This window comes from Neoarius graeffei, chromosome 1 (assembly GCF_027579695.1).
Source record: "Neoarius graeffei isolate fNeoGra1 chromosome 1, fNeoGra1.pri, whole genome shotgun sequence".
In the NCBI taxonomy this organism is placed as follows: Eukaryota; Metazoa; Chordata; class Actinopteri; order Siluriformes; family Ariidae; genus Neoarius; species Neoarius graeffei.
The window spans coordinates 106,566,742-106,592,273 of NC_083569.1; the positions used below are offsets into that span (position 1 = coordinate 106,566,742).

A 25,532-nucleotide genomic window follows, 5' to 3' on the forward strand; every position below is an offset into this window, starting at 1 on the left:
CACAAACATATCCTCCTCCCCGGGGTCTCACTCGCTCCCATCTTCCTCAAGGGGATCCTCGTCGTCGCCGACCCCTCGGCTAAAGGCCAATTTATGCTGACAACGCAGTCCTCGCAGATGGCGTCTGCGTAGCCCCCCCACCTTCGCAGACGCCTCGCAGACAAGAGGGCTCTGATTGGTCCACTCTACATCCGCTGTACACGCACTTCCGCTTCCCTACTTTCCCGGTTTGGTTTGTTTTCACGACCGGCATTTTTAAAAACACGAGCGAAGATGGAGCAGCACGAAGAGCGGTTGATCGAGGAAGTACGGACATCTATACGACTCCAGTTCTAGTCATTGTAAGTAACCGGAGGATAAACACTCCACTAACCACACCCACCAACTACTCCTAGCGATTTCGCGCCCCCTTGCGTTGTGGCGGTGAATAACATCGTGCACGCCTATTACTCCCCGCTCAACGATAAATTACAACTGTCTGCGAAAAGCTATCTGCGAAAGCCTTGTCGCAAGAGCATGCAGAGGCCTTTACTGTGTCTCCACAAGAAAGAGAACACCTAATCTGAGCAACTGCGCATGTGTGGTGCCTCCATTTAACACTGGCTGTGGTTGTAGCATCTCCCCGGCTAGTGCTAGCAGGGCCATCTCCCTCACTAGCATCGCTGATTTCACTAGCTTCGGCTTCAGCGCTGGTAGTGACAGCAGTTGTCGATGTTTTTATAAAAAAAAAAAAAAAACGATCTAACACTGGAACATTTTTAATTGCAGCTACATGCCTGGAGTCTCTCTCTTTTTAATTTTCTCTTCGCACAACCACTCAATTGATGTCTGTCCATTTTTCATTTCTACCGCGGTTTTTAAAAAATTGATGCATTTCACCGTAGGTGGACTGGCTCAACTGACAGGTTGAGGAAAGGGGGGTTAATGGTCACAGAGGCCACTCTTGCTCAGAATTATGATTATTGTTGTTGTTCTTATGAAATTAGTGTTCATAATGAATTATATATGACTATTTAACAATGTCAAGTGTATAACCAGTTTAAGTGTTCACGAAAAATATTTTTAAAAAGTTTCTGTCATGTGGTGCGCCCCCACTGGCTGTGAGTGGTTAGTGCCCCTGGGCACTGTGCCGCAGGCCCGTATAGTTAATCCAGCCCTGCACATGATCTCACACCTGGAGGCACTTAGATTTTACAGAAGTGGGGAAAAAAACCTGGAGAACCCTGAGGAAACCCACATGGACTTCAGGAGAACTTGTGAAACCCTGTAACGGTGAAGCAGCACCGTTCACTACCTGTATGTAGCAGTGCTGCCATCTTGTGGCTGGTCTGCACTCGAACCTTCATGTCTGATCACTGATTTCAAAATACAAGCCAGAAGCCTGCATTAATAATGAATAAATAAACCATTAAATATATTTTTTACTTGTATCCACAAAAAAAAAAAAACACCAAGAGACCTCATCATGATAAATTTAGAATTTATTATAACAAAACAAACAAACAAAAAAAAACCCAGGAACATTTTGTGTGGCTTGATTACAGATCATATTAACTGGCCATGCTGGTGACAACAGAAGAATGAGCTATTTGTGTGTGTGCGGTTAACCGGACAGTGCGAACAAGACGGAGCGTAATGTACAGTCATTTGTTGAAGAGTCGTTGTTTTACGTCCTGAATACCTTTGTGTACTTTCATGTGTAAGGAAGGAATAAGCTTATTATAGACACACACGCACAGTTCCTTTAAAAAGCATCCGTATACAATATTTCTTATTTACAATAATTGGAACAAAAAAAACCCAAAAACAAACAACAAATCACCATTTCTCGCAGAGAAGATTAGTAAAAAAAGTGACTAGGTCACCATAAAAGAGTAAGCAACTCCTAGGAGTTAGTCTTTTCCAATTTCTACTAAATTTCTAGTTTTACAGGCGCGAAGCCTTGATTTATTTAGTGAAGAAATACACAGTCTTGCATACTGTAAGTGCCCTATCTACAACAGGTAAGTGTGGTATTACCGGTGTGCACTACACATCAACGATTCTGCGCTTTGCCTTTCGGGGTTTTTTTTTCCCGCCCCCTTTTCATTCCTCGTCAAAGTCTTTTGCAGTGTTGCGTCATATAAAAGATATGGTAAGTGTAAAAAAAAAAAAAAAAAGAGAAAAAGAAATAACCAAGTCCACAATTTTGTTGAGCGGTAATGCGTTATAACTTCGCAAGACTAGTGTTGAACTCTATATAGATACGGTCACTTCTCAATGTAAATAAACAAACAGTCAGTAGGTCAGTAGTCAGCTGATTCGAGCCTCTTAAAGGGGGCAGGGCACAGTAGTGTGCAAGTCGGGACTGGAGTCTCTTAAAGGGATTCTCTGACGTGACGTCTTATTGGTTGGCTCGCGAGGAAAGGGGCTCCTGTTGGTTTGGACTGCAGGAAATGGATTTGTGCACTGTGGATGCGATAATGCTCAACACTACACCATCGCATGGGTGTGTGTGTTGTCTAAAATGGCGCTTAAATTAAATCTATCGAGAGCTGCCATGTCTACAGATTACTTTCACGATGTCGCGCGACGTTTATCTGCTTCCGAACAACACGTTTACTTCCTGGTAACTTAACACCATTAATCGTTTCTTGTTCCGTTGTGGTCGGGTTTGCACATACTGGTCAGAATATCAAGCTTCCTGTAATCGTTTGGCTGTTTAATCAAATCGTGACTGATCTGCAGACAGCCTCTTTATTATATTTTCATTTTAATAAGGTGGCTAAGAATCAACATACTCAGGCCATCAGTTCGATTTCTCAGTGATGCGAGTTAAATATATCTTAAAAACACACGAGGATTTATTCTAGCCACTGGATATGAGCGATCGCGCGCTCCGATTGCCTACTCTACTGCTACGATATCAGCTCATATACCGTGAGGAGAGAACAACAAAACGGCGGCGCGTGCTGCTGAACCAACCGAGGACGAAATAAAAACTTTCGTTGAAAAAAAATACAAAAAACAAAATGAAAAGTATTTGACGGTAAAAACGTACATTCTTAAAAAAATTTTTTTCAAGAATTATCATCGCATTTTTCACAAATTGCTTCTGTCTTTTTTTAGACCGGTTCAAAATCTCAAAGAAGTTTGAAAATTACAGAACTAAATAAACGTCAAAAGCCTAAACTCCATTCCTCGGCGCGGCAGCAAGACGGCAGTTTGTACAAAACAACACCGCCGAAGTCAAGTCGTGCAGCCATCGATAGGTTTTTAAGAAGTCCGACTAAGCTCTGTTTCTCAAAATCCAGTGACTGTGGATAGAATAAAAACAGTTATTCCACTCAATCAGGTCGTACACGGGTGATCGACAACTCGGTGCTATGCGCCTCGTCGGCTATCAGCTCATGTACGACTCGATTTAGTGGAATAACTTAAATATTTAGTAGCTACAAAGCACAACCAATTTTAGTAGAAATATCCAGGTGATTATAGGAATTCGCATGCTGATTGGTCGAGAAATTCGGACTATTTCTTGATAATCACTTTGAGCGACTCGGCAAAATGGCGGCCGATTGCTTAGCCACTGGAAGCACTAAAGACGCTACGAAGTTTGGTCTAAAACTATTCAAAGGGAAAGTGGAGTTGTGATTTATTTTATCGATTTCAAAACAAAGTGACAAGTTTGCACCGTGCCGTTATTACACTTGGATGCCGCTTTTGAATTTGAAATTATTTTTTTAAAATAATCACCTGTGTATTTATACTAAAACAATTATCCGCCTCAGGCTCGCTGAATAATTTTTAAGTATTGACAGCTACTGTATTTTAAAATGAACGGGACAGAAGAATAACACTATTGTGGCCACAGGAACCTACGCAAGAGGACTGATAACGATGCGCTTTGCTTTTCAGTGGAGTCACAACATGGATCCACAATAAGCCCGTGGAAAAAATTAAGGCAATTCTCAAAGACAATTAACCGGAGGCCACTAATTAAATACATCATTCCACAGCATATTAAGTCATGGCCTACTGTTGCACAGGTTACACAATTCTTGGCCATGACTTTGGTATCTTGTGGCTACGAGATTTCGTGACCTAAATAACGCAAATCTGTACGCAAACGTAAAACGGTTTACTCCCTATTTACAAAAACAATAATACCTACAAAGGCAACGATATCGTTGACCGGAAATAACTTGGGTGTCTGTCTCTATGTGTCGGCCCTGCGATGACCTGGCGACTTGTCCAGGGTGTACCCTGCCTCTCGCCCATACTCAGTTGGGATGGGCTCCAGCTTGCCTGCGACCCTGTAGGACAGGATAAGCGGCTACAGATAATGGATGGATAAATAGATGTGTTGTTCGTGAAGCAGATAAACTTCAAGCTACAGTGCAAATAGTTGATAGACAAGTACGGCCAATTTCACTCATTCTAACGACTCTTTGCTTATTAGTGAAATCAAGGTGTTTTTCTCCAGGCCAGGAACAAATACTTGTGGACACTGTGGCAAATACAGCAGAGCTTTCCAGTCCCAGTCCTATGAAATACCTTAACAGTTGTAATGTTTTCCCAATTAACGCCTGGCTCAGGTAATCTGCAAACATTTCCACACTCCATGCAATCAGCAAGGAAAACACTGAACTGTTCAGTGCAGAGGTACTCCAAGCCTGGGATTGGGAAACCATGCTGTGCTATCACAGCGGCGTGTCGTAGTAATCAACAGGTTGGTCATTCTTACTGGGCTTCTGTTGCTCCTGCTGATGCTGCTTCATTATCTCCTTCACTTCCTCCTCTAGCTCGGGTGGAATGATGAGCTGGTCGTCGGGGTCGGGCATCGCCGGGGCTGTGAAATACCCACCGGACTTTTTAGATGGTGCCTCAGCTGCTACTTCGATCAGGTTGTGGCTCGTCTCGTGGGGAGCCACGGAGCCGTTGCCTCTCCTGCGTGACAGGGTTTTGTTCCATGCTTCGGAGGTTGGGTTATTCCCTGGTTTCTCGCTTTGCTTCCCTTCTTTCTCGGGCTCGCTAGTGACCGACGCCGTTTCTTGTTCTGGAGGTACCACGTCATCTGGAATTTCAGGGGTGCACGGAGGAGGGGGAGGTGGAGGTGCCAGGAGGCGCAAGCAGTGGACGTCGGCCTCCACTTCGAGCCGGCTACCGTTGGAAAAGACGCCGGCGATGGGCTCTTCGTCCTCGCTGTCCAGGCCGTTATCGGAGAGGGCGCTGGAGAACGTAGCGCTCGATAACTGACGTTGAAAGGAGCTGGAACTGGCGGCCATGATGGCAGATGGAGTCTGTGCTGGGTGAAGAGAGCAGCAGGAGAGCAGACGTGGGTTTGGGTTGGGAGGTTGGTGGGGGTGAAGGTGCACCTCCTGGAGCAGGATCGGAGGCTCGTCTGAGGAAGCGGTGGACCCGACTTCCGAGCTCATCTCCGAGGCGCTGACCTCCGAGCTGATCTCGCTGCACGAAGAAGGCGGTACGCCAGCCGAGGGTGGATAGAGGCCCGTCCCAGGACCGGGGCTAGGAGGTGGCTGTGGGGTTGCGTGGAGACCATTAGAGGACGAGCAACAGCAGCAGCAGCAGCAGTCCTCAGTCACGTTTAGCTGCACCACCACAGCACTCAGGCTCTCGGTACAACCGTACGCCTGAGCAAGAGTGCACAGTTTCTTGGCAGCAGCAAGCGGATCTGGAACCTTGCGCACAGCCTCCACAGCCTCAGCAGGCTCCAATGCCTCGAACAAGCCACGGCTGCCCAAGATGAAGAACTCGTCACGTGGTGTTAGCGGGAGTGTGTGAACATACGGTCGCGGCAGCACAGCTGGGTACAAGAAGGAGTAGCCCATGATCCGTGTGGAGTCAGTCACGCCATTCACTTTGTTATCCTGGTAAAGGAAAGGAAGAATGGTGTGTGTGTGACATAAATCATGCGTCACCTAAGATATTAAATAAGCCTCAAAATATTTTTTTAAATGATTAAATGGCTTTATTATGGCAACTTAGAGTGTGATCTAGTCTTTTGAAATTTATGGAAAAAGTCCTGAAAGTGTAGCATTCTGAATCTTTAGCTGAGGTGTTAGCATGTACACCAGCCATAGTAAAGAAACGGTAGTTTACTTCAGGGATAACTACAGTTCATATATCCATGGTAGTTTACCTCAGTGATGTTTTCACTGAAAAATGTGTTAGCTGTCGTTTACCTCAGTGATGTTTACAGTTAGTGCTATCTGTTGTTTAGTTCAGTAATGTTTAGTTATTGTGTTAACTGTATTTTACCTCAGTTATGTTTACAGTTATCACACTGGCTGTAGTTTACCTCAGTCATGTTTACAGTTCGCATCAGGGATAACTACAACTCATGTCTCAGTGGTATTTTCCCTCAGTCATGTTTACAGGGAAAGGTGTTAGATGTAGTTTACCTCATTAATGTTTATAGTTAAAGGTGTTGGCTGTAGTTTAGCTCAGTCAAGTTTACAGTTCGTGTTAGCTGAAGTTTACCTCACCGATGTTTATAGTCACCGTGTTCTGTAATTCTCCTCAGTAACGTTTACAGGTAACGTGTTAGCTGAAGTTTACCTTAGTGATGTTTACAGTTAAAGGAGTTATCTGTAGTTTACCTTAGTAATGTTTACAGTTAGTGTTCTTTGTAGTTTACCTCAGTGATGTTTATAGTTAAATGTGTTATCTGTTTACCTCAGCAATGTTTACAGTTAATATTAGCTGTAGTTTACAGTTAAAGGTGTTAGCTATAGTTTACCTCTATAACGATTACAGTTAAAAGTGTTCTCTGTAGTTTACCTCACTGATGTTTACAGATATATGGTTATCTGTAATTTACCTCAGTAATGTTTACAGGTAACGTATTAGCCATAGTTTACCTAAATAATGTTACAGTTAAATGTGTTAGCTATAGTTTACCTCAGTCATGATTACAGTGAAAAGGTGTTAGCTGTAGTTTACCTCAGTCAAGTTTACAGTTAATTTTACCTCACTGTTCTTTACAGTTATCACGTTATCTGTAATTTACCTCAGTGATGTTTACAGTTAAAGGTGTTAGCTGTAGTTTACCTCAGACACAATTACAAGTGTTCACTGTAATTTACCTCACTGAGGTTTAGTTATCGCGTTCTCTGTAGTTTACCTCAGTGATGTTTATAGTTAAAGGTGTTCTCTGTAGTTTACCTTAATGTTTACAGTTGATGTGTTCTCTGTAGTTTACCTCAGTAATGTTGACAGTTAAAATATTAGCTGTAGTTTACCTTACTGATAAGGTATTAGGCAGAGACCCGTCCACCCGTAAATTTGACGGGTGATTGCCGATTTCAACGGGCAAGTATACACACAGACGGATACTGAAACGGACGATAATGCCGAAAATTTTCGCACATGAATACTCCCACATGTCATCCGATAAATCCAGTTATGTTCCGCCCACACACGGACTGGCCATCGGGAGTAGCGGGAGTTTTCCCGGTGGGCTGGTGGTTCAGCGTGGGCCGGCGGAGAAAAAAAAAAAAAAAACAGTTGCGCGCTGGCCTTTAATATGATAAGCAATGTTAACAGTTTCTTTAACAAACTGTTAACATTGCTTATTACAGTTGCGCGCTGGCCTTTAATATGATAAGCAATGTTAACAGTTTGTTAAAGAAACTGTTAACATTGCTTATCATATTAAAGGCCAGCGCGCAACTGTTTTTTTTTTTTTTTTTTCTCCGCTGGCCCACACTGAACCACCGGCCCACTGGGAAAACTCCCGCTACTCCCGATGGCCAGTCCGTGTGTGGTTCCGCCATCATTTACAAATCGTAAGAAACACAGTTTAATACGAAAAATACTGAAAACTTGAAATGAAAAATCAGAATATTTCATCGTTTCCGCCATTTTGGCCCGCACTGAATCTTGTAACATGCGGACTGAATAAATCGCGAATTCTGATTGGTCGAAAATTGCCAAACACCCTGCGCTGTAGTTTCCTCTTTCTTGGCGGGAGAACCGCATTTTTTTTTGCTGACTCACTCTTCTGGATCAAGATGAATCCCAACAAACGCCCCAAATTGAATGTGACAAAAACTGATTCGTTTTTCCACAAAAAGACAGAAAAGGTATGTGTGATACATTGATTAACAAGGGGGTTTCATTGGGGTATGGTAAAATAGAATACTGTTGGGTTTTTTTTTTTATTAAATACTGTAACTAGATCAAAAGATTATATACAATTCATTGTTGTTTATTTTCTTTTCACTTTTGTTACCAAATCAGACACCATACATACATCTGATACATTCAGGAGTGAAACTGAAAAAAATACAAAGTAAAAATATGCAATATTTCTGATCAAAAATTACACGCCATTTCACCCTGAAAATGTCCTAGAATGCAGGAAATGAAGTCTAAATTTCAAAAATTTTCTGGGGGGGCATGCCCCCAGACCCCCCTAGAGGGACTTCGCGCCTGCGGCGCTCGTCTTCGCACCTGCGGCGCTTATCAGGATTATATAAAATATTATTTTTGACTGGTAAATTTCTTTTTCTGCCTAATACCCTACTTACTGATGTTCACAGTTACCGTGTTATCTGTAGTTTACCACAGTTATGATTACAGTTAAAGTATTAGCTGTAGTTTACCTCAGTATTGTTTACAGGTAACGTGTTAGCTGTAGTTTATCTCAGTGATGTTTACAAGTAACGTGTTAGTTGTAGTTTACCTCAGTGATGATTACAGTGAAAGTATTAGCTGTAGTTTACCTCAGTATTGTTTACAGGTAACGTCTTAGCTGTAGTTTACCTCAGTGATGATTACAGTGAAAGTATTAGCTGTAGTTTACCTCAGTATTGTTTACAGGTAACGTCTTAGCTGTAGTTTACCTCAGTGATGATTACAGTGAAAGTATTAGCTGTAGTTTACCTCAGTGGTGTTTACAAGTAACGTGTTAGTTGTAGTTTACCTCAGTGATGATTACAGTGAAAGTATTAGCTGTAGTTTACCTCAGTATTGTTTACAGGTAACGTGTTATCTGTGGTTTACCTCAGTGATGATTACAGTGAAAGTATTAGCTGTAGTTTACCTCAGTATTGTTTACAGGTAACATGTTATCTGTGGTTTACCTCAGTGATGATTACAGTGAAAGTATTAGCTGTAGTTTACCTCAGTAATGTTTCAGGTAACGTGCTATCTGTGGTTTACCTCAGTGATGATTACAGTGAAAGTATTAGCTGTAATTTACCTCAGTATTGTTTACAGGTAACGTCTTAGCTGTAGTTTACCTCAGTGATGATTACAGTGAAAGTATTAGCTGTAGTTTACCTCAGTATTGTTTACAGGTAACGTGTTAGCTGTAGTTTACCTCAGTGATGATTACAGTGAAAGTATTAGCTGTAGTTTACCTCAGTGATGTTTACAAGTAACGTGTTAGTTGTAGTTTACCTCAGTGATGATTACAGTGAAAGTATTAGCTGTAGTTTACCTCAGTAATGTTTACAGGTAACATGTTATCTGTGGTTTACCTCAGTGATGATTACAGTGAAAGTATTAGCTGTAGTTTACCTCAGTAATGTTTCAGGTAATGTGTTATCTGTGGTTTACTACAGTGATGATTACAGTGAAAGTATTAGCTGTAGTTTACCTCAGTATTGTTTACAGGTAACGTGTTATCTGTAGTTTACCTCAGTAACGATTACAGTTAAAGTATAAGCTGTAGTTTACCTCAGTCATGCTTACAGTTAATATGTTCTCTGCAGTTTACCTCACTGATATCTACAGTTATCGCATTGCAGTTAAAGTATTAGCTGTAGTTTACCTCATTGATGTTTAGTTATTGCGTTATCTGTAGTTTACCTCAGTGATGATGGCTTTGTGTTGCCGTATGCGGCTGTACTCCTCCTCCAGGCCGATGTTGTGCAGCAGTGACAGCGGCAGGGCTTTACCATCGCGACATAACACTGCCTGACACTTTCCCACATTGGCAGCAGTGAGCGTGAAGCAGCCCGCTGGGTCCGTTGGGTCGTGCCGGATGTGACAGAGAACAGCCGAACCACCTAACTTCTGCCCAGCCGTACCCAGCTTCCTGCGTGGACAGGAAATGAGGGAGATTTTTAAAGATTGTTCAGTTACAGCACAAATATATTTTACGATATGACATTTCACAAAGTAAAATTAGCGCTGGCAGCCGGAGTATTGATTTTGGCTGCCGAAACGGAACCAGGTATTATGAAACACTCTTGGCATAACGATTTTTGACACGGACATGAAGAAGCTTGCTACTTTTTTTTGTGTGCAAAAAAGTACATTTTATAAAACAACAAGATGACTGATACTAATTATGTACCAGTGTGAGTGGAACTGGGGCCTACTTGCTGCTGCTCTCACACTATCAGTAAAGGAACTCAAGTTTGGTAACAAATTCTGGTTTGGTTACTTATAAACATGCATATTTGTTTAGTTATAAAAGCCCTGCTACAGGGTAATTCTCCCCAAGTATCCTGACACGCAATATTTTGAATACGATTCTAAAAAGCTGTCACACTGTGCTGTCCAATGGTGTGAGTGTGTGTGTTCACCTCTGCATGACGAGGAAGGTGTTGGTCATGTAATCCTCTTCGCTCTTGGTTCTGTGCAGCTCCTCAGCCAGAATATCATTCATGGTGCACTGCAGGAGATACGGCACCTCAACGTTCCTGTCTCCGTCAAACACCCCGTACAGAGCTTCTCTACTGCCGCAGAAACTGCTCACTGACAGAGCTGCTACACACAGTCTAAACACACACACACACACACACACACACACAATCAGTTCACTCATATACACTGCACACACGCTAATATTTCATTGGATCGCCTTTAGCTTTGATTACAGCGTACAGTCACTGTGACATTGTCACGGCAACCTTACGCAACGTCGCAACATTTATTTCCATCCAGAGTTGCGTTAATCTTTCACCGAGATCTGGAGAGTAAAGACGACTGGAGAGTCAAACCACTCCATGAAGTCACCAAGCATTTACAGTGGTGCTTGAAAGTTTGTGAACCCTTTAGAATTTTCTATATTTCTGCATAAATATGACTTAAAACAACATCAGATTTTCACACAAGTCCTAAAAGTAGATAAAGAGAACCCAGTTAAACAAACGAGACAAAAATATTATACTTGGTCATTTATTTATTGAGGAAAATGATGCAGTATTACATATCTGTGAGGGGCAAAAGTATGTGAACCTCTAGGATTAGCAGTTCATTTGAAGGTGAAATTAGAGTCAGGTGTTTTCAATCAATGGGATGACAATCAGGTGTGAGTGGGCACCCTGTTTTATTTAAAGAACAGGGATCTATCAAAGTCTGATCTTCACAACACGTTTGTGGAAGTGTATCATGGCACGAACAAAGGAGATTTCTGAGGACCTCAGAAAAAGCATTGTTGAAGCTCATCAGGCTGGAAAAGGTTACAAAACCATCTCTATAGAGTTTGGACTCCACCAATCCACAGTCAGATAGATTGTGTACAAATGGAGGAAATTCAAGACCATTGTTACCCTCCCCAGGAGTGGTCGACCAACAAAGATCACTCCAAGAGCAAGGCGTGTAATAGTCGGCGAGGTCACAAAGGACCCCAGGGTAACTTCTAAGCAACTGAAGGCCTCTCTCACATTGGCTAATGTTAATGTTCATGAGTCCACCATCAGGAGAACACTGAACAACAATGGTGTCTAATTTGGTGAGACCAAAATAGAACTTTTTGGTTTAAATGAGAAGTGTTATGTTTGAGAAAGGAAAACCCTGCATTCCAGCATAAGAACCTTATCCCATCTGTGAAACATGGTGGTGGTAGTATCATGGTTTGGGCCTGTTTTGCTGCATCTGGGCCAGGACGGTTTGCCATCATTGATGGAGCAATGAATTCTGAATTATACCAGCAAATTCTAAAGGAAAATATCAGGACATCTGTCCATGAACTGAATCTCAAGAGAAGGTGGGTCATGCAGCAAGACAACGACCCTAAGCACACAAGTCGTTCTACCAAAGAATGGTTAAAGAAGAATAAAGTTAATATTTTGGAATGGCCAAGTCAAAGTCCTGACCTTAATCCAACCGAAATGTTGTGGAAGGACCTGAAGCGAGCAGTTCATGTGAGGAAACCCACCAACATCCCAGAGTTGAAGCTGTTCTGCACGGAGGAATGGGCTAAAATTCCTCCAAGCCGGTGTGCAGGACTGATCAACAGTTACCGGAAATGTTTAGCTGCAGTTATTGCTGCACAAGGGGGTCACACCAGATACTGAAAGCAAAGGTTCACATACTTTTGCCACTCACAGATATGTAATATTGGATCATTTTCCTCAATAAATAAATGACCAAGTATAATATTTTTGTCTCATTTGTTTAACTGGGTTCTCTTTATCTACTTTTAGGACTTGTGTGAAAATCTGATGATGTTTTAGGTCATATTTATGCAGACGTCTCGTCTCGTCTTCTTCCGCTTATCCGGGACCGGGTCGCGGAGGCAGCAGTCTAAGCATGGAAGCCCAAACTTCCCTTTCCCCAGACACCCCGGCCAGCTCCTCGGGAAGAACACCGAGGCGTTCCCAGGCCAGCCGAGAGACATAGTCCCTCCAGCGTGTCCTGGGTCTTCCCCGGGGCCTCCTCCCGGGGGGACATGCCTGGAACACCTCCCCAGGGAGACGTCCAGGAGGCATCCGAAAAAGATGCCCGAGCCACCTCAGCTGGTTCCTCTCGATGTGGAGGAGCAGCGGCTCTACTCCGAGCTCCTCCCGAGTGACTGTGCTTCTCACCCTATCTCTAAGGGAGCGCCCAGCCACCCTGCGAAGGAAACTCATTTCAGCCGCTTGTATCCGCGATCTTGTTCTTTCTGTCATTACCCAAAGCTCATGACCATAGGTGAGAGTCAGAATGTAGATCGACCGGTAAATTGAGAGCTTCGCTTTTTGGCTCAGCTCCTTCTTCACCACGACGGACCGGTAAAGCGACCGCATCACTGCGGAGGCTGCACCAATCCGCCTGTCGACCTCACGCTCCATCCTTCCCTCACTCGTGAACAAGATCCCGAGATACTTAAACTCCTCCACTTGAGGCAGGACTTCTCCACCAACCTGGAGAGGGCAAGCCACCCTTTTCCGGTCGAGAACCATGGCCTCGGACTTGGAGGTGCTGATTCTCATCCCAGCCGCTTCACACTCGACTGCAAACCGCCCCAGTGCATGCTGAAGGTCCTGGTTTGAAGAAGCCAACAGGACAACATCATCCGCAAAAAGCAGAGATGAAATCCTGTGGTTCCCAAACAGGATTCCTTCCGGCCCCTGGCTGCGCCTAGAAATTCTGTCCATAAAAATTATGAACAGAACCGGTGACAAAGGGCAGCCCTGCCGGAGTCCAACATGCACTGGGAACAGGTCTGACTTACTGCCGGCAATGCGAACCAGACTCCTGCTCCGTTCGTACAGGGACCGGACAGCCCTTAGCAAAGAGCCCCGAACCCCATACTCCCGAAGCACCCCCCACAGAATACCACGGGGGACACGGTCGAGTGCCTTCTCCAGATCCACAAAGCACATGTGGACTGGTTGGGCAAACTCCCATGAACCCTCGAGCACCCTATGAAGGGTATAGAGCTGGTCCAGTGTTCCACGACCAGGACGAAAACCGCATTGTTCCTCCTGGATCCGAGGTTCGACTATTGGTCGAATTCTCCTCTCCAGTACCCTGGAGTAAACTTTCCCTGGGAGGCTGAGAATTTTTATGCAGAAATATAGAAAATTCTAAAGGGTTCACAAACTTTCAAGCACCACTGCAAGTGATCTCTGATCACGCTCAGTCAATCCCCCCCGACCTCATTTTTAACTCTAAGTTGATGGCTCATTTAGATTGTTCCAGGTTTTAATAATGCTTTGGACACTTCTTAACACACTTCTACTTATTTTTTTGACCTGCCAGTGTACATACAGCGTATATGGGCAGTCTCTCACTGGGCTGCGATTGCTTGCGACAAATTGCGAACATCATTCGCGAGAGAGTTTCAAAAAAGTGTCTTGAAACATTCGCGGGGCTTCTCAATTTCCTCGCATGAGTTGCAAAGTGTCGCTCCTTCGTCGCTGAAATTTTGAACATGTTCAAAAAATTCGCGCGACAAAATTTCTCTCAAAATAGACGTGAATGGGTCGCGAACCCTTCTCAAGTCAGTTTCCGTGAGGCTTCCTCTACTTCCCTGCCTACCGAGGGAAAGCCGGGCTGCGACAGCCTGGAGACACAATAATTGCGCTAAAATATGCGAATATTAATTCAGTGTGATTCCAAGTGAAAATTGTCGCTAATTCGCATATTTTATCGCAATTGTGTCTCCAACTAGTCGCAGCCCAGTGAGATACTGGCTTATAGAAAAGTGGTGTTGGTAGTATTGTTAATTGTGTGTGTTTGTGTGCTACATACTTGTTCTTGACTCCAGACGCCTCGGTGTATCCGTGACTCCAGACGGCCGGCCCACCCGCAGCCTCATTGGCTGAGAACGAAGTAGGGGGCGGGTCGATCCGAAAACACCGGATGTTGCTATGGGAAAAATAGTGATCATGAAACAAGCTGTTAATAATTCACATCTGACGAACGTAGCGCGCGCGCACACACTGCGACTTACTTGAGCTGTTCCAGGGTTTTGTGGTCCAGGTTGAGGCGTGGGTTCCCTGTCAGATCCAACTCCTGCAGTTTTGGAGGCAGGTTCTCAGGCAGCGTGATCTCCACCAACTCGTTACAGCTCAGATCGACACACTGAGCAGAGGATGAGCGGGAGTTAAACAAACACAGATACACACAAACTAAGCACACACACCTACGTCTGTCTTACTACCATTATAAGGACTTTCCATTGATAATTATTCAGTAACGCTAATCTTACACTTCAAGATTTTGTTGTTTTTAATGTCTATCAACTAAAACAACCGTTCCTGTTCCAGAGTCACTGTATAAATATACTATACAGACACGAGTGTTTTACTGGGAAATACACCGCTCGTACTTTTCATACGAGCTCCAGTGGCGTGCACAGACATTTTGGGGGGCAAGTGCTCTGGGGGGGAAAAAAGGGCACTTTTTTGCGCATGTGGAACACCTTATTATAAAAGTCTGAGATGTGTTCGGGTTGCCACTGACCCGTTTTAGTTTTTAAAGGTGTAAAACAACCACTTAATGTTAATTTATTACATCAAGGCTTTTTGACTTTGCCAGGAATCTCTAGTTGAACAAAATAGAAAAAGAAATTTTTGTTTTCCTAAATCTGAAAATGGTCTAGCAAAAAATATAATACTTATGTGCAGTTGTTTCTGTATGCGACGGGCTACTTCACGACAAAATAATTACAGCTTGGGCTTAGAGGGCAAACAATACATTTTCACTTGATTCATGTGTTACCTGGCTGGTGGGGCAGGGGAAGAGCTGACTGACTGCCCGATGTGTTGTCTGCGCTACGACAAGGCCGTGGCTTCCAGGACGCTATGCTGCTGCAACCTCACATTGAATGCACTGCACGCTTGTTCACGTGACAGAGCGAGAGAGACAGAGGTCCGGTGTGTGTGCGGAGGGGGCACACATCGGGACATTATTTTCACACACGCTTTTAATGCCGCGGCTTTTCTAAAAGATCATGTCGACATTGGCCTCAGTAAACTGTAAAAAAAAAAAAAAATTCAAAAGGGCACTTTTTTGGACAGAGGGCAGAGGGGCAGGTGCTTGAGCACCACCTCGTGTCTATCTGTGCACGCCACTGACGAGCTCCAGCTGGGACGCGGAGAACCAAAACCGTGACATAAATCTCTACCGATGAATTGTTTTGATAAATTTGGGGACTTTTTGTTTGTGAATGCGTCGATATAATTAAAAAAAAAAAAATCGCACGTTAGCTTGAAGATATGAAGTTTATCTTCTCGTGTTGAAAAACTCGCATTTTTCATACGAAATACATCGTGGATCTGACTGACATGTTTAAATAATATTGTCTGGCTTTTTTTTCATGGTATATCAGATATATTCCATTCAGCTAGCATGATACTGAACGAGTCGAAGACGAGTAGCTGGACGGAATATACCTATCTATACACATTCCTTTCAGTGTTCAACGTGTCTTTCTCTTTCAAAATTCTCTCAAAATCTTCCGTATTTATCGAAGCAAACCTGGCGGCCATGCTTGTTTACAAATTGTCCCAGTCGCTTGCCAGCATGGAAGTTTTACGTCTCTGACATGTCACGTCATGCTTTTTTGACAACCATGCAATACTATAAACCATATTCAACGCTCGTTCTCCACTGGCATTGTTTTGTTTTTTTTTGCTCCGACACTTGCTGAAAAATCACGTCAGATTTCTACCTTGTGATGTTTGGAGCATATTTTGAAAGAAAAATCAGTGTTTTGGGCTGGTTTACTGCCATGATGCACTCAGGCAGACCGGAAATACCCCTGAGAAATCCCCAATCGCAACAAACGCCCTCAGTCGCTTTGCTGCTGCAGTGGTACCACGACGCTTCAGTGCGCGGGCGAGATTGTGGTTTATGGTTTTTGTGTGGTGGATATCTCTCTCTCTCTCTCTCTCTCTCTCTACATTTTAATCATGCCGAAAAGAGGTACGGATGACGCTCGGTGCCCCGTAGATTCGTATTTTCGACAGCTAAATGAGAGTAGGACGGAAGAGCCAGAAAGAGACGAGGAAAGAAGTGAAACCGAGGATGTTGTTGACACAGTAATAATACTAGTCGCAGTATTATTGCTCAAACGTGTTTATTCTAAGGTGCTTAAAAGGCGTTTGAAGTATTAAGTATAAAGGTGCGACTCGATATTGTGGCATTTGTGCAGTCAATGCAGTCTGCAGGGGATATTATTATTTTTTTTTTTTTAAACTGTAGCAGAACTCATTTAAACTTTTGGTTCGTGGTGTTCTGGCAGTGGTTCAGGTAATAAAACAGCATTATTATAGACTACATTGTTATCAGACTTTATTTATTGCTCATGTGAACCCCATGCTACAAACCAGACCGTCACAGACCTCCACTTGTTGGAGCAACCTTTTCAACCACGCTAACAGTAAAAAAAAAAAAAAAAGTGACCATGTCAGTAAAATGCTCCAAAAAGTCACCAGGTGACACCAAACGGGCTCCCTTTTTTCCAAAAAATAAAGGCAAGCCAAAAGTTCAGGCTTTATTTTAATCCTGAAAAGAACACTGCACTAGACAGAGTGACGCAACGCAATACATGCAGGATAAGCGATATGCTAACAATACTGCATGCTAAATGCAATGATTATGTCTCATTTTCTATACTGCATTACCTATGGAATCAATTTTGTGCCAAAATGTTCATACAATACTTTTGAAATTTCAAACAAAAATGACAAATCAAAATACAACAAAACAAAACAAAACAAAACAAAAAAAGGTCCATTTTTTTAGGGTGTTTTCACACCTGGTCCCCTTTAAAGGAACCAGACTCAGTCCTCTTTAAGTGGACCAAAAAGTGGACCAACAGAAAAAGAACTCAGTTCTTTTTGTGTTCACACTGTGAATTTATTACAAAGAGGACTGGGTTCTCTTTCTGGTCCAGTTAAGCTTTGATGGGGCCTCAGTCCTCTTTCTGTTCACACCAGGTCCTCTAGAGCCCTCAGACCCCCAGTGCACGGAATTCTGGGTAATTTTCTCTTGAATCAAAATGTCTGCTGCCATGCTTGCCCTGCTGCTTTGATCAAAATAGTGCGGATTAAGGAAAATAAATTTATTATAAAATATATATATATATATATATATATATATATATATATATGTGATTCCACGCTTATGGGTACTGAAATGGGGACATGAACTTATTTTTAAAAATTCACCTAAAACCATTTCTTTTTTTACCATCAGGTCACAAAACATGTAATCTTTAATGAATGATATGTTAAAAGATAACTTTAATTTTCTGAGATGTAATAAAAACATATTTATATGCCAAAGTCAAGCCTATGAGTTCCAAAATGATGTCTGTTACATTACTTCTGTTACGATTGTCCATCTCGCGTCTGTTACAAATTAATTACAATCTAGCTATATACCATGTTAATCTTATTGAAAGAATGTGTATGTTTATTCTACTGCACATGTTTATTAATTATATTTGCTAAAACATCACCTTCCTATGTTTCAAAAAGTAATTCTACATTGTTAAAATTGAGAATATATATGTCCACAACACTTCTGTTACGTTCTGACTTTGGCATATAAATATGTTTTTATTACATCTCAGAAAATTAAAGTTATCTTTTAACATATCATTCATTAAAGATTACATGTTTTGTGACCTGATGGTAAAAAAAAGAAATGGTTTTAGGTGAATAAGTTCATGTCCCCATTTCAGTACCCATAAGCGTGGAATCACTCATATATACCAGTTATATTATTGTGGCCAACTCATCAGTCAGTAAGTTCAGAGAACTGTAAAGCGGCTGTGGTAAGTTCCAAAAGGAAGTTGAGTTTCCCTGCTACAGTCACGTGACCAACTACGGCAAACGAAGAAGGTTAAACTACAGTGAAAAAGGCGAAGTGAACCCGGTGTGCTTTTTGTTCACAATGCGCAGATTAGGCGAACCATACCGTTGATTTTTAGCGAACCGTACTGAGACCACCTCCTGAGGTGGTCTCAGTTCGGTTCGCTTTAAAGGGGTCTGGGTACGGTTGGAGTGTTCACATATGCGCAAAAAATGCTGAGTCATCGATCTGAGTTCGGTTAGATGGCTGAAAGGGACCAAGTGTGAAAACACCCTTAGACTGGCAAACAAATTATTCGTGTAATTGTGCAAAATATCAGTCTATTACTCTTCAGAAACCTTTTATTTCTGTTCCGCGTCTTTCTCGGTTTTGTTTGACGTAATTTATTTTGGTTGCGATTCCAGCTCTCTCGTTTGCGCTCCCTGACTTTTTGCTTGCAGTTTTGGCACAAACTTCACGTGTGGGTGGGCTGTCCAGGAATGCATTCCCATTGGCTAACTTGTGTTTGACTGACAGCTACGCTCAGCCATTCCCTACTCGGATTCTGGCGGACTGTTTGACGAGTGAGCGATCCATTGACGGTAAACAAGGATGGAGTGGACTTCAGTGGCGACTATGATATTGAGTTTACACTTTGTTGAATTAATTCAATATCATAGTCGCCACTGAAGTCCACTCCGGGAGCAAGCCGGAGCGCGCTGCTTAATTTGAGGGGGAGCAAGCCGGAGCGTGCTCCGGCAGCTATTTACACTGGATCCGGTGTAAATAGCTGCCGGATCATAATTACAGTAAACTAGTAAATACAGTAAAGGAAAAACTTGAGACTGAAAGGTTTTAACAGTCATCCAAATGACTGAACATAAACATTGCTACAGTAACATACTAGCTACTATGTTGTTGACATTAGCTAGCTTGACCTTCAAAATGGCGGACACTGGGGCGTCACGTGACCCTGTGATGTCAGGTGAAAAACTTCAATAACCTGGTACAGACATCTGTCCTTACCGCAAGGATAATGTTTAATTTGTACACTGTCCCTTTTAAAAATAAAATAAACTCAAACTCATGCTATCGAACCAAATGAATGAAACCCCGCTAGAAAATAAGCCACGAGTAATGCTAGCAGCGCATGCGGTGCCTTGGGAAGCCAACATAAAAAGCACGTTCAGCTTGACAAGAGTGAAGATTTTCTGAATTTTCAGAACATGCGTGATGCTGATTAGTTTTGACACGGCGATCTTTTTTCTGAATGTTGACGGTGAAACCGCTGGGTGCAGGCGGCCGTGTTGGATTTTGGTCGAGAGCTGATGACGTGCCACCCCTTTGATGTTAGACTCTCGCTCGCTTTGTATTGGTTGGCACTGGGCGAAATCGATACCAGAGGTTGGGAATGATCATGACCCCTAGCGGTCCTTTTCGCGGTAATTTCGGTCAAACTGGAAGCCGGCCAGAGACAGCGGAAATTCTAGTCACGGTCAATAGATGTGTATCCTTCTGTGGCAAACAATAAAAATATTGGATTCTGGAGACCTTCAAAATTAAAATCCTTTTGATTAACTTGTGTATTTTTGTTTTTGTGGACGTGACCATATACAGTGGATATAAAAAGTCTACACGCCCCGTTAAAATAATCGGTTTTTCTGATGTAAAAAAAAAAAAGAGCACAATAAATCATTTCAAAACTTTTCCCACCTTTAATGTGACCTATAACCTGTACAATTCAACGCAAGTGTGCACACCCTTAAACTAAGACTTTGTTGAAGCACCTTTTGATTTAATTCCAGCATTCAGTCTTTTTGGGTTCACACCTGCCATCAGTGAAAATGACTGATTAACCCCAAATAAAGTTCAGACATTTATTCAGTTGCTCCTCCAGCAAAAGCCAGGGTTCACAGAGAGCTTACAAACCATCAGAGGGATCTCATTGTTGAAAGGTATCAGTCAGGAGAAGGGTGCAAAAACATTTCCACGGCATTAGATATACCATGGAGCACAGTGAAGACCGTCATCAAGAAGTGGAGAAAATATGGGACAACAGTGACATTACTGAGAACTGGATGTCTCTCCAAAACTGATGAAAAGACAAGATGAAAACTGGTCGGGGAGTCTGCCAAGAGGCCTACAGCAACACTGAAGGAGCCGCAGGGATTTCTGGTAAGTACTGGTTGTGTACTACATGTGACAGCAATCTCCCGTATTCTCCATATGTCTGGACTATGAGGTAGGGTCAAAGAAAAACATCCAGGCCCGGCTACATTTTGCTTTAAAAAAAATTAAATCAACTCTCCTAAAAGCATGTGGGAAAATGTGTTCTGGTCTGATGAAACCAAGGTTGAACTTTTTGGCCACAATTCCAAAAAGTATGTTTGGTGCAAAAACAACACTGCGCATCGCCAAAAGAACCCCATACCCACGGTGAAGCACGGTGGTGGCAGCATCATGTTTTGGGGTTGTTTTTCTTCAGCTGGAACAGGGGCTTTAGTCAAGGTGGAGGGAATTATGAACAGTTCTAAATACCAGTCAGAAGGTTTTTGGCCCAAAACCTTCAGGTGTCTGCTGGAAAGCTGAACGGCCCAGCCAGAGCCCAGACCCAAACCCAATTGAAAATCTGTGGGGTGACCTGAAGAGGGCTGTGTACAAGAGATGCCCTCGCAATCTGACAGATTTGGAGCGCTTTTGCAAGGAAGAGTGGCCAAGTCTATTGCCAAGTCTAGATGTGGCAGGCTGATAGACTCCGACCCAAAAAGACTGAATGCTGTAATTAAATCAAAAGGAAATTCAAGAAAGTACCGTATTTTTCGGATGATAAGGCGTGCCGGATTGTAAGGCGCATTCATCTTCTTGCTTCCTCCACTTCCGTACCATTGATGTTGAATTCTTTCGCGGCTGCTCTATTCCCATGTTCTGCTGCGTAGCTGATAGCTTGGAGTTTGAAACCCGCTTCGTAAGCACGCCTCTTAACAGGTGCCATTTTGGGGGTCCTTTTACGTCCACACAAATGCACTGTAATATAATGTTGAAGCACAGTACGTTTTACGTATAAAAAGTGCCAGGGGTAAGCGTACTAAATACTGTTCTCTGATTGGTTGCTAGCATGTACTCCGGGCCCGGGCTGCCTTACATGAATGCACTTCTAGTTTAGACATTACAGTCAGGCAGTCTTGTAGACTGCTCAGGGGGTCAATCAGGTAGTGACACAGCGTACCGTAATGCTCCGAATATCCATTGAGCGGCGTGGCTTCGTTGCTTACCAAAGTCGTACTTACACATTTCGACAAGTTTTTGAGTGCATTGTACCACATAAAATCGGTCAGTAAGCACAACAAGTAATCACACATAAGGCGCGCTGGATTATCTTCTCCGTGCTCTCACGGAAGGCGGTCGCATTTCTCTGCTCTCCTCTCCTCTTTTTCCTGCTTGTGCTCTTTGTTTTGTCTCGTCTGCCTATACTTTTTTTTTTGAGAGACTCTCTCCGCATTGAATTTCTAAACTAAAAAAGCATGGATTTGATAAACTGGTCTCCTAACGAAATTGACACAGTTTCTGGGTTCGGGGGAACCCACCTGATCTGCCGGAACGTCTGTGGAGGACATTGGAGATACTGTATCTACCTATTCGGAACCATGATTACCAGAATTTTGCTGATTGGATTAGGCATTGCCCTGGTATATCGAGGAAATCAGACAACGGTGACAGCTGTTCAAAGCCCCACAAAGCTGCCCGATATGATTGGAGCAGTGGGCAAAGCTGTCGGCACTCAGACTGTGGCTACAGAACTTGAACCACAACATGGTGTCATCTTGGAGACGCTTTCGGCTTTGCAAGGAACAAGTATTTCGGAGACCAAATGGAATTGAATTGAACAGAAATGGACAGATATGGATGAGTGGTGTGGACGTGTAAAGACTGCGTCTGTTCGAAAGACCAAACAATCTCTATCTTATCGACATTCGGCTCCCTGAACAGCACTGGCCTCGATCAAGGCCGTTGCTGGGGAAACATTTCCCCCAGAAGGTCACTGCTGGGAGACACTCTCACATTCTTCGCATTCCTTCCTCAATTTTCCGCGATCGCCATTTTTCACCCCCAGTGTGACAAGCGGGTGCGTGACCAGCGCCGTTTGCATGGCTGCAGGAGCGGACGGCTGCTTGCTTGCGCTGGGTTACCTCTACCTCCTCCCCCCACCCCTGATTGCCCCCTCCTTCCCCCCTTCAAGTCCCATGTTTTAAAGTGTACTTGTGTTATTGTGTGCTTGTGCGGAGGTTTTTAAATGCTCCCACACTGTAATCCTGATAGGAGCATAGTGGGGGGGTGTTCTTTTTTTTTTTCCCTCATCTTTCCTCATGTTACTACTGCGCTTCTTTTTCTTTTATCCCTGTCTTCCTGTCCTGTTCCCCCTCTGTAAGGACAGGTTGATGGTCAATTTCACTGGAAACAGTGACAATAAAGGGTTCATTCATTCATTCATTCATTATAAGGCGCGCTGTCAATTTTTGAGAAAATTTAAGGATTTTAAGTGTGGCTTATAGTCCCAAAAATACGGTATTAGTTTAAGGGTGTGCACACTTAAGCCTAGGTCACAACCGGCCGTACGTGCTCCTACGGCCGGTCTACGTGCAAGAAACGCACGGAGGGCGCACGTGTGACGTGCTGATTTTCGAGCCGCAGACCGGCCGCAGAGGTTCTTTGTCATATCAAACAAACTCTACGGGTGCTTAAGTTTTTTTCAGGTTGCAAGACAAACTTACGGCCAACGTGCGTCTTTCTCCACGAACAAAAAAAAAAAACAAACGCAGCGATTTGGGAAACGCCAAAAATCGCACGGCCAAAAAAATCGTATGTCTGGTTGTGACCTAGGCTTTATGCAACCAGCTTATTGTACGTTTTTTTTTTTTATGGTTCCCCCCCAACAGATTTGTTTGTTTTTCAGTTGAATTGTACAGGTTATAGGCAGTGCTGGGCACATTACTTTGAAAAAGTAATTAGTTACAAGTACTAGTTACTTCTCCAAAAAAGTAATTGCGTTAGTAACTGCGTTACTTCACTAGAAAAGTAACTAGTTACCAGGAAAAGTATTTATTGCGTTACTTTTTTTTTTTTTTTTGCTTACAGATAAACGAGGATAACTGTTCTTTTCTAGTGAAGTAACGCAGTTACTAACGCAATTACTTTTTTGGAGTACAGAGTAAGTGAGCAATTAAGTCCTCACAGTTTACAGCATTATGATAACCTGGTTTATTACAGTTAGCTTAGCTTTCACCATTTACAATAGGTCAGGAAGATCTTTGATAGTGTTTTTAAGGAAGCATCCTAAACAAAAATCACAGGCAAAATAACATAACAGATCAAGGATGAATACCCTGTTTATCTGTTATGTTATTTTGCCTGTGATTTTTGTTTAGGATGCTTCCTTAAAAACACTATCAAAGATCTTCCTGAGTACTAAAGAGGACTTAATTACTCACTGACTGACGGCTACTCAAAGTGTGTAGACCCTTACAAGGTTATAATAGCAGTAACGCTGCTTGAACTGCTTGAGGGTAGTGATGGGTTTAGTACATTATGTTTATCCATTTCACATCTCCACAAACTAAAGCACTGATGCCGACTTGCCAAACATTTATTTATTCAAAATGAATACTAGATTGCAACCCACAACAGAAAATAAAATTGAAATACTGAAAATGCAATATTTTTGGAAGTTAGCCTACTTGAATTGGTTGAAAATGTAAATATTCTTTGATTTTGCATTTAAGTACAGGTAAACGATTGGTAACAAAATAATAGGCCCTGATGATGTCTGTAAATTCTTATTCTATTAGTATTATTGGGGAAAAAAAAACAATAAAATATCTGACTGTAGCTTAAATTCTTATTAGACTTATACATTTTCTGAGTTATCATCAACAACATGACTTACAATCATTTGAAGTAGGCCTATACACCCTTCATATTAAGGCACAGAAATCAACAAAGGGAAAAATAATAAATTAAATTAATAAATTGCTATTTTTAACAAACGGAGCACAGTTTGCATTGGACATAAACATTATTGCCTTTGACTTCAACCAGCGTGAAATTATGCCGGTGTTTCCAGTTCGAAAATGCGACTTTGCGGCTTGGTGCTGCCATTGTCTCTTCCCCATCTCTGTGTGCGCGTGTGTGTGCGTAGCGGGAAAACACAATCGACTCCACCCACCTAGAACATCTTAGCAAATCACGATTTGTTTTCTTGCATTCAAAGGGTGAATGGGAGAATGTAAAAGCCATATTGGTACATAATTATTATTATATATTGCGGTACCGTGTTGCCAATGCTCATGTTGTCAAGGCGCCCATATCAAATTGTAACGCATCACGTTACTTCCCGAGTAACGGTAACGGCGATACAAATATGGATTAAGTAACTAAGTAATTATTCCGTTACCCAAAATGTGGCTCCGTTAGTAACGCCGTTATACTCCAATGCCGTTATTCCCAGCACTGGTTATAGGTCACATTAAAGGTAGGAAAAGTTGTGAAATGATTTATCGTGGTCTCATTTTTTTTTTACATCAGAAAAAAACGATCATTTTACCGGGGTGTGTAGACTTTTTATCCTCTCTGTATTAGGGATTTTAACCGATGACTGTTTGACCGGTGGTTGACCGAATCAACGTCAGCCGGTTATTTTTTTTTTTTGGTTGTCGGTTAAAAAAAAAAATCAATCGTTTGGAAGCTACCGATTTTGGAGCGGAGAACCTGGAATTCTGTGTTGTAAACGCTTGGGGCATGCCATGCGGTGTAAGGACAACAGCTGACAAATCAGAAACACCCATTCAGTCATGTCCCGCCCCAGTTGAAGACAGCTGCCACTCGGCGAAAGAAAAAAGTGTAGACACAGGCTTTTTAGCTTACAAATTACTATTCTGTTTTTTTTTTTTTAATTATTATTAGAAGGCACATGGAGTTTAGTCCTGCCTTGGCCAGTGCATTCTGAAAGTATGTTTCGGTCTGTAGCCAACAATGCATGTTATTGCAGATCAGATCTCTCCACACAA

General features: G+C 42.7%; 1 protein-coding gene across 2 annotated transcripts in view; it reads right to left on the minus strand.

Annotated features, from left to right (window-relative positions):
• Positions 1-1,463: 1,463 nt before the first annotated feature.
• phlpp1 (PH domain and leucine rich repeat protein phosphatase 1) overlaps positions 1,464-25,532 on the minus strand; it is a 165,289-nt gene continuing 141,220 nt past the window's right edge. For both annotated transcript variants that reach the window (XM_060914028.1, XM_060914038.1), the window contains exons 13-17: positions 14,621-14,751; positions 14,419-14,535; positions 10,542-10,736; positions 9,820-10,048; positions 1,464-5,870 (exon numbers count right to left, since the gene is read on the minus strand). In XM_060914028.1, coding sequence (XP_060770011.1) covers positions 4,683-5,870; positions 9,820-10,048; positions 10,542-10,736; positions 14,419-14,535; positions 14,621-14,751 — 1,860 coding nt within the window. In that variant the 3' untranslated portion in view covers positions 1,464-4,682. The remainder of the gene's footprint in view (positions 5,871-9,819; positions 10,049-10,541; positions 10,737-14,418; positions 14,536-14,620; positions 14,752-25,532) is intronic.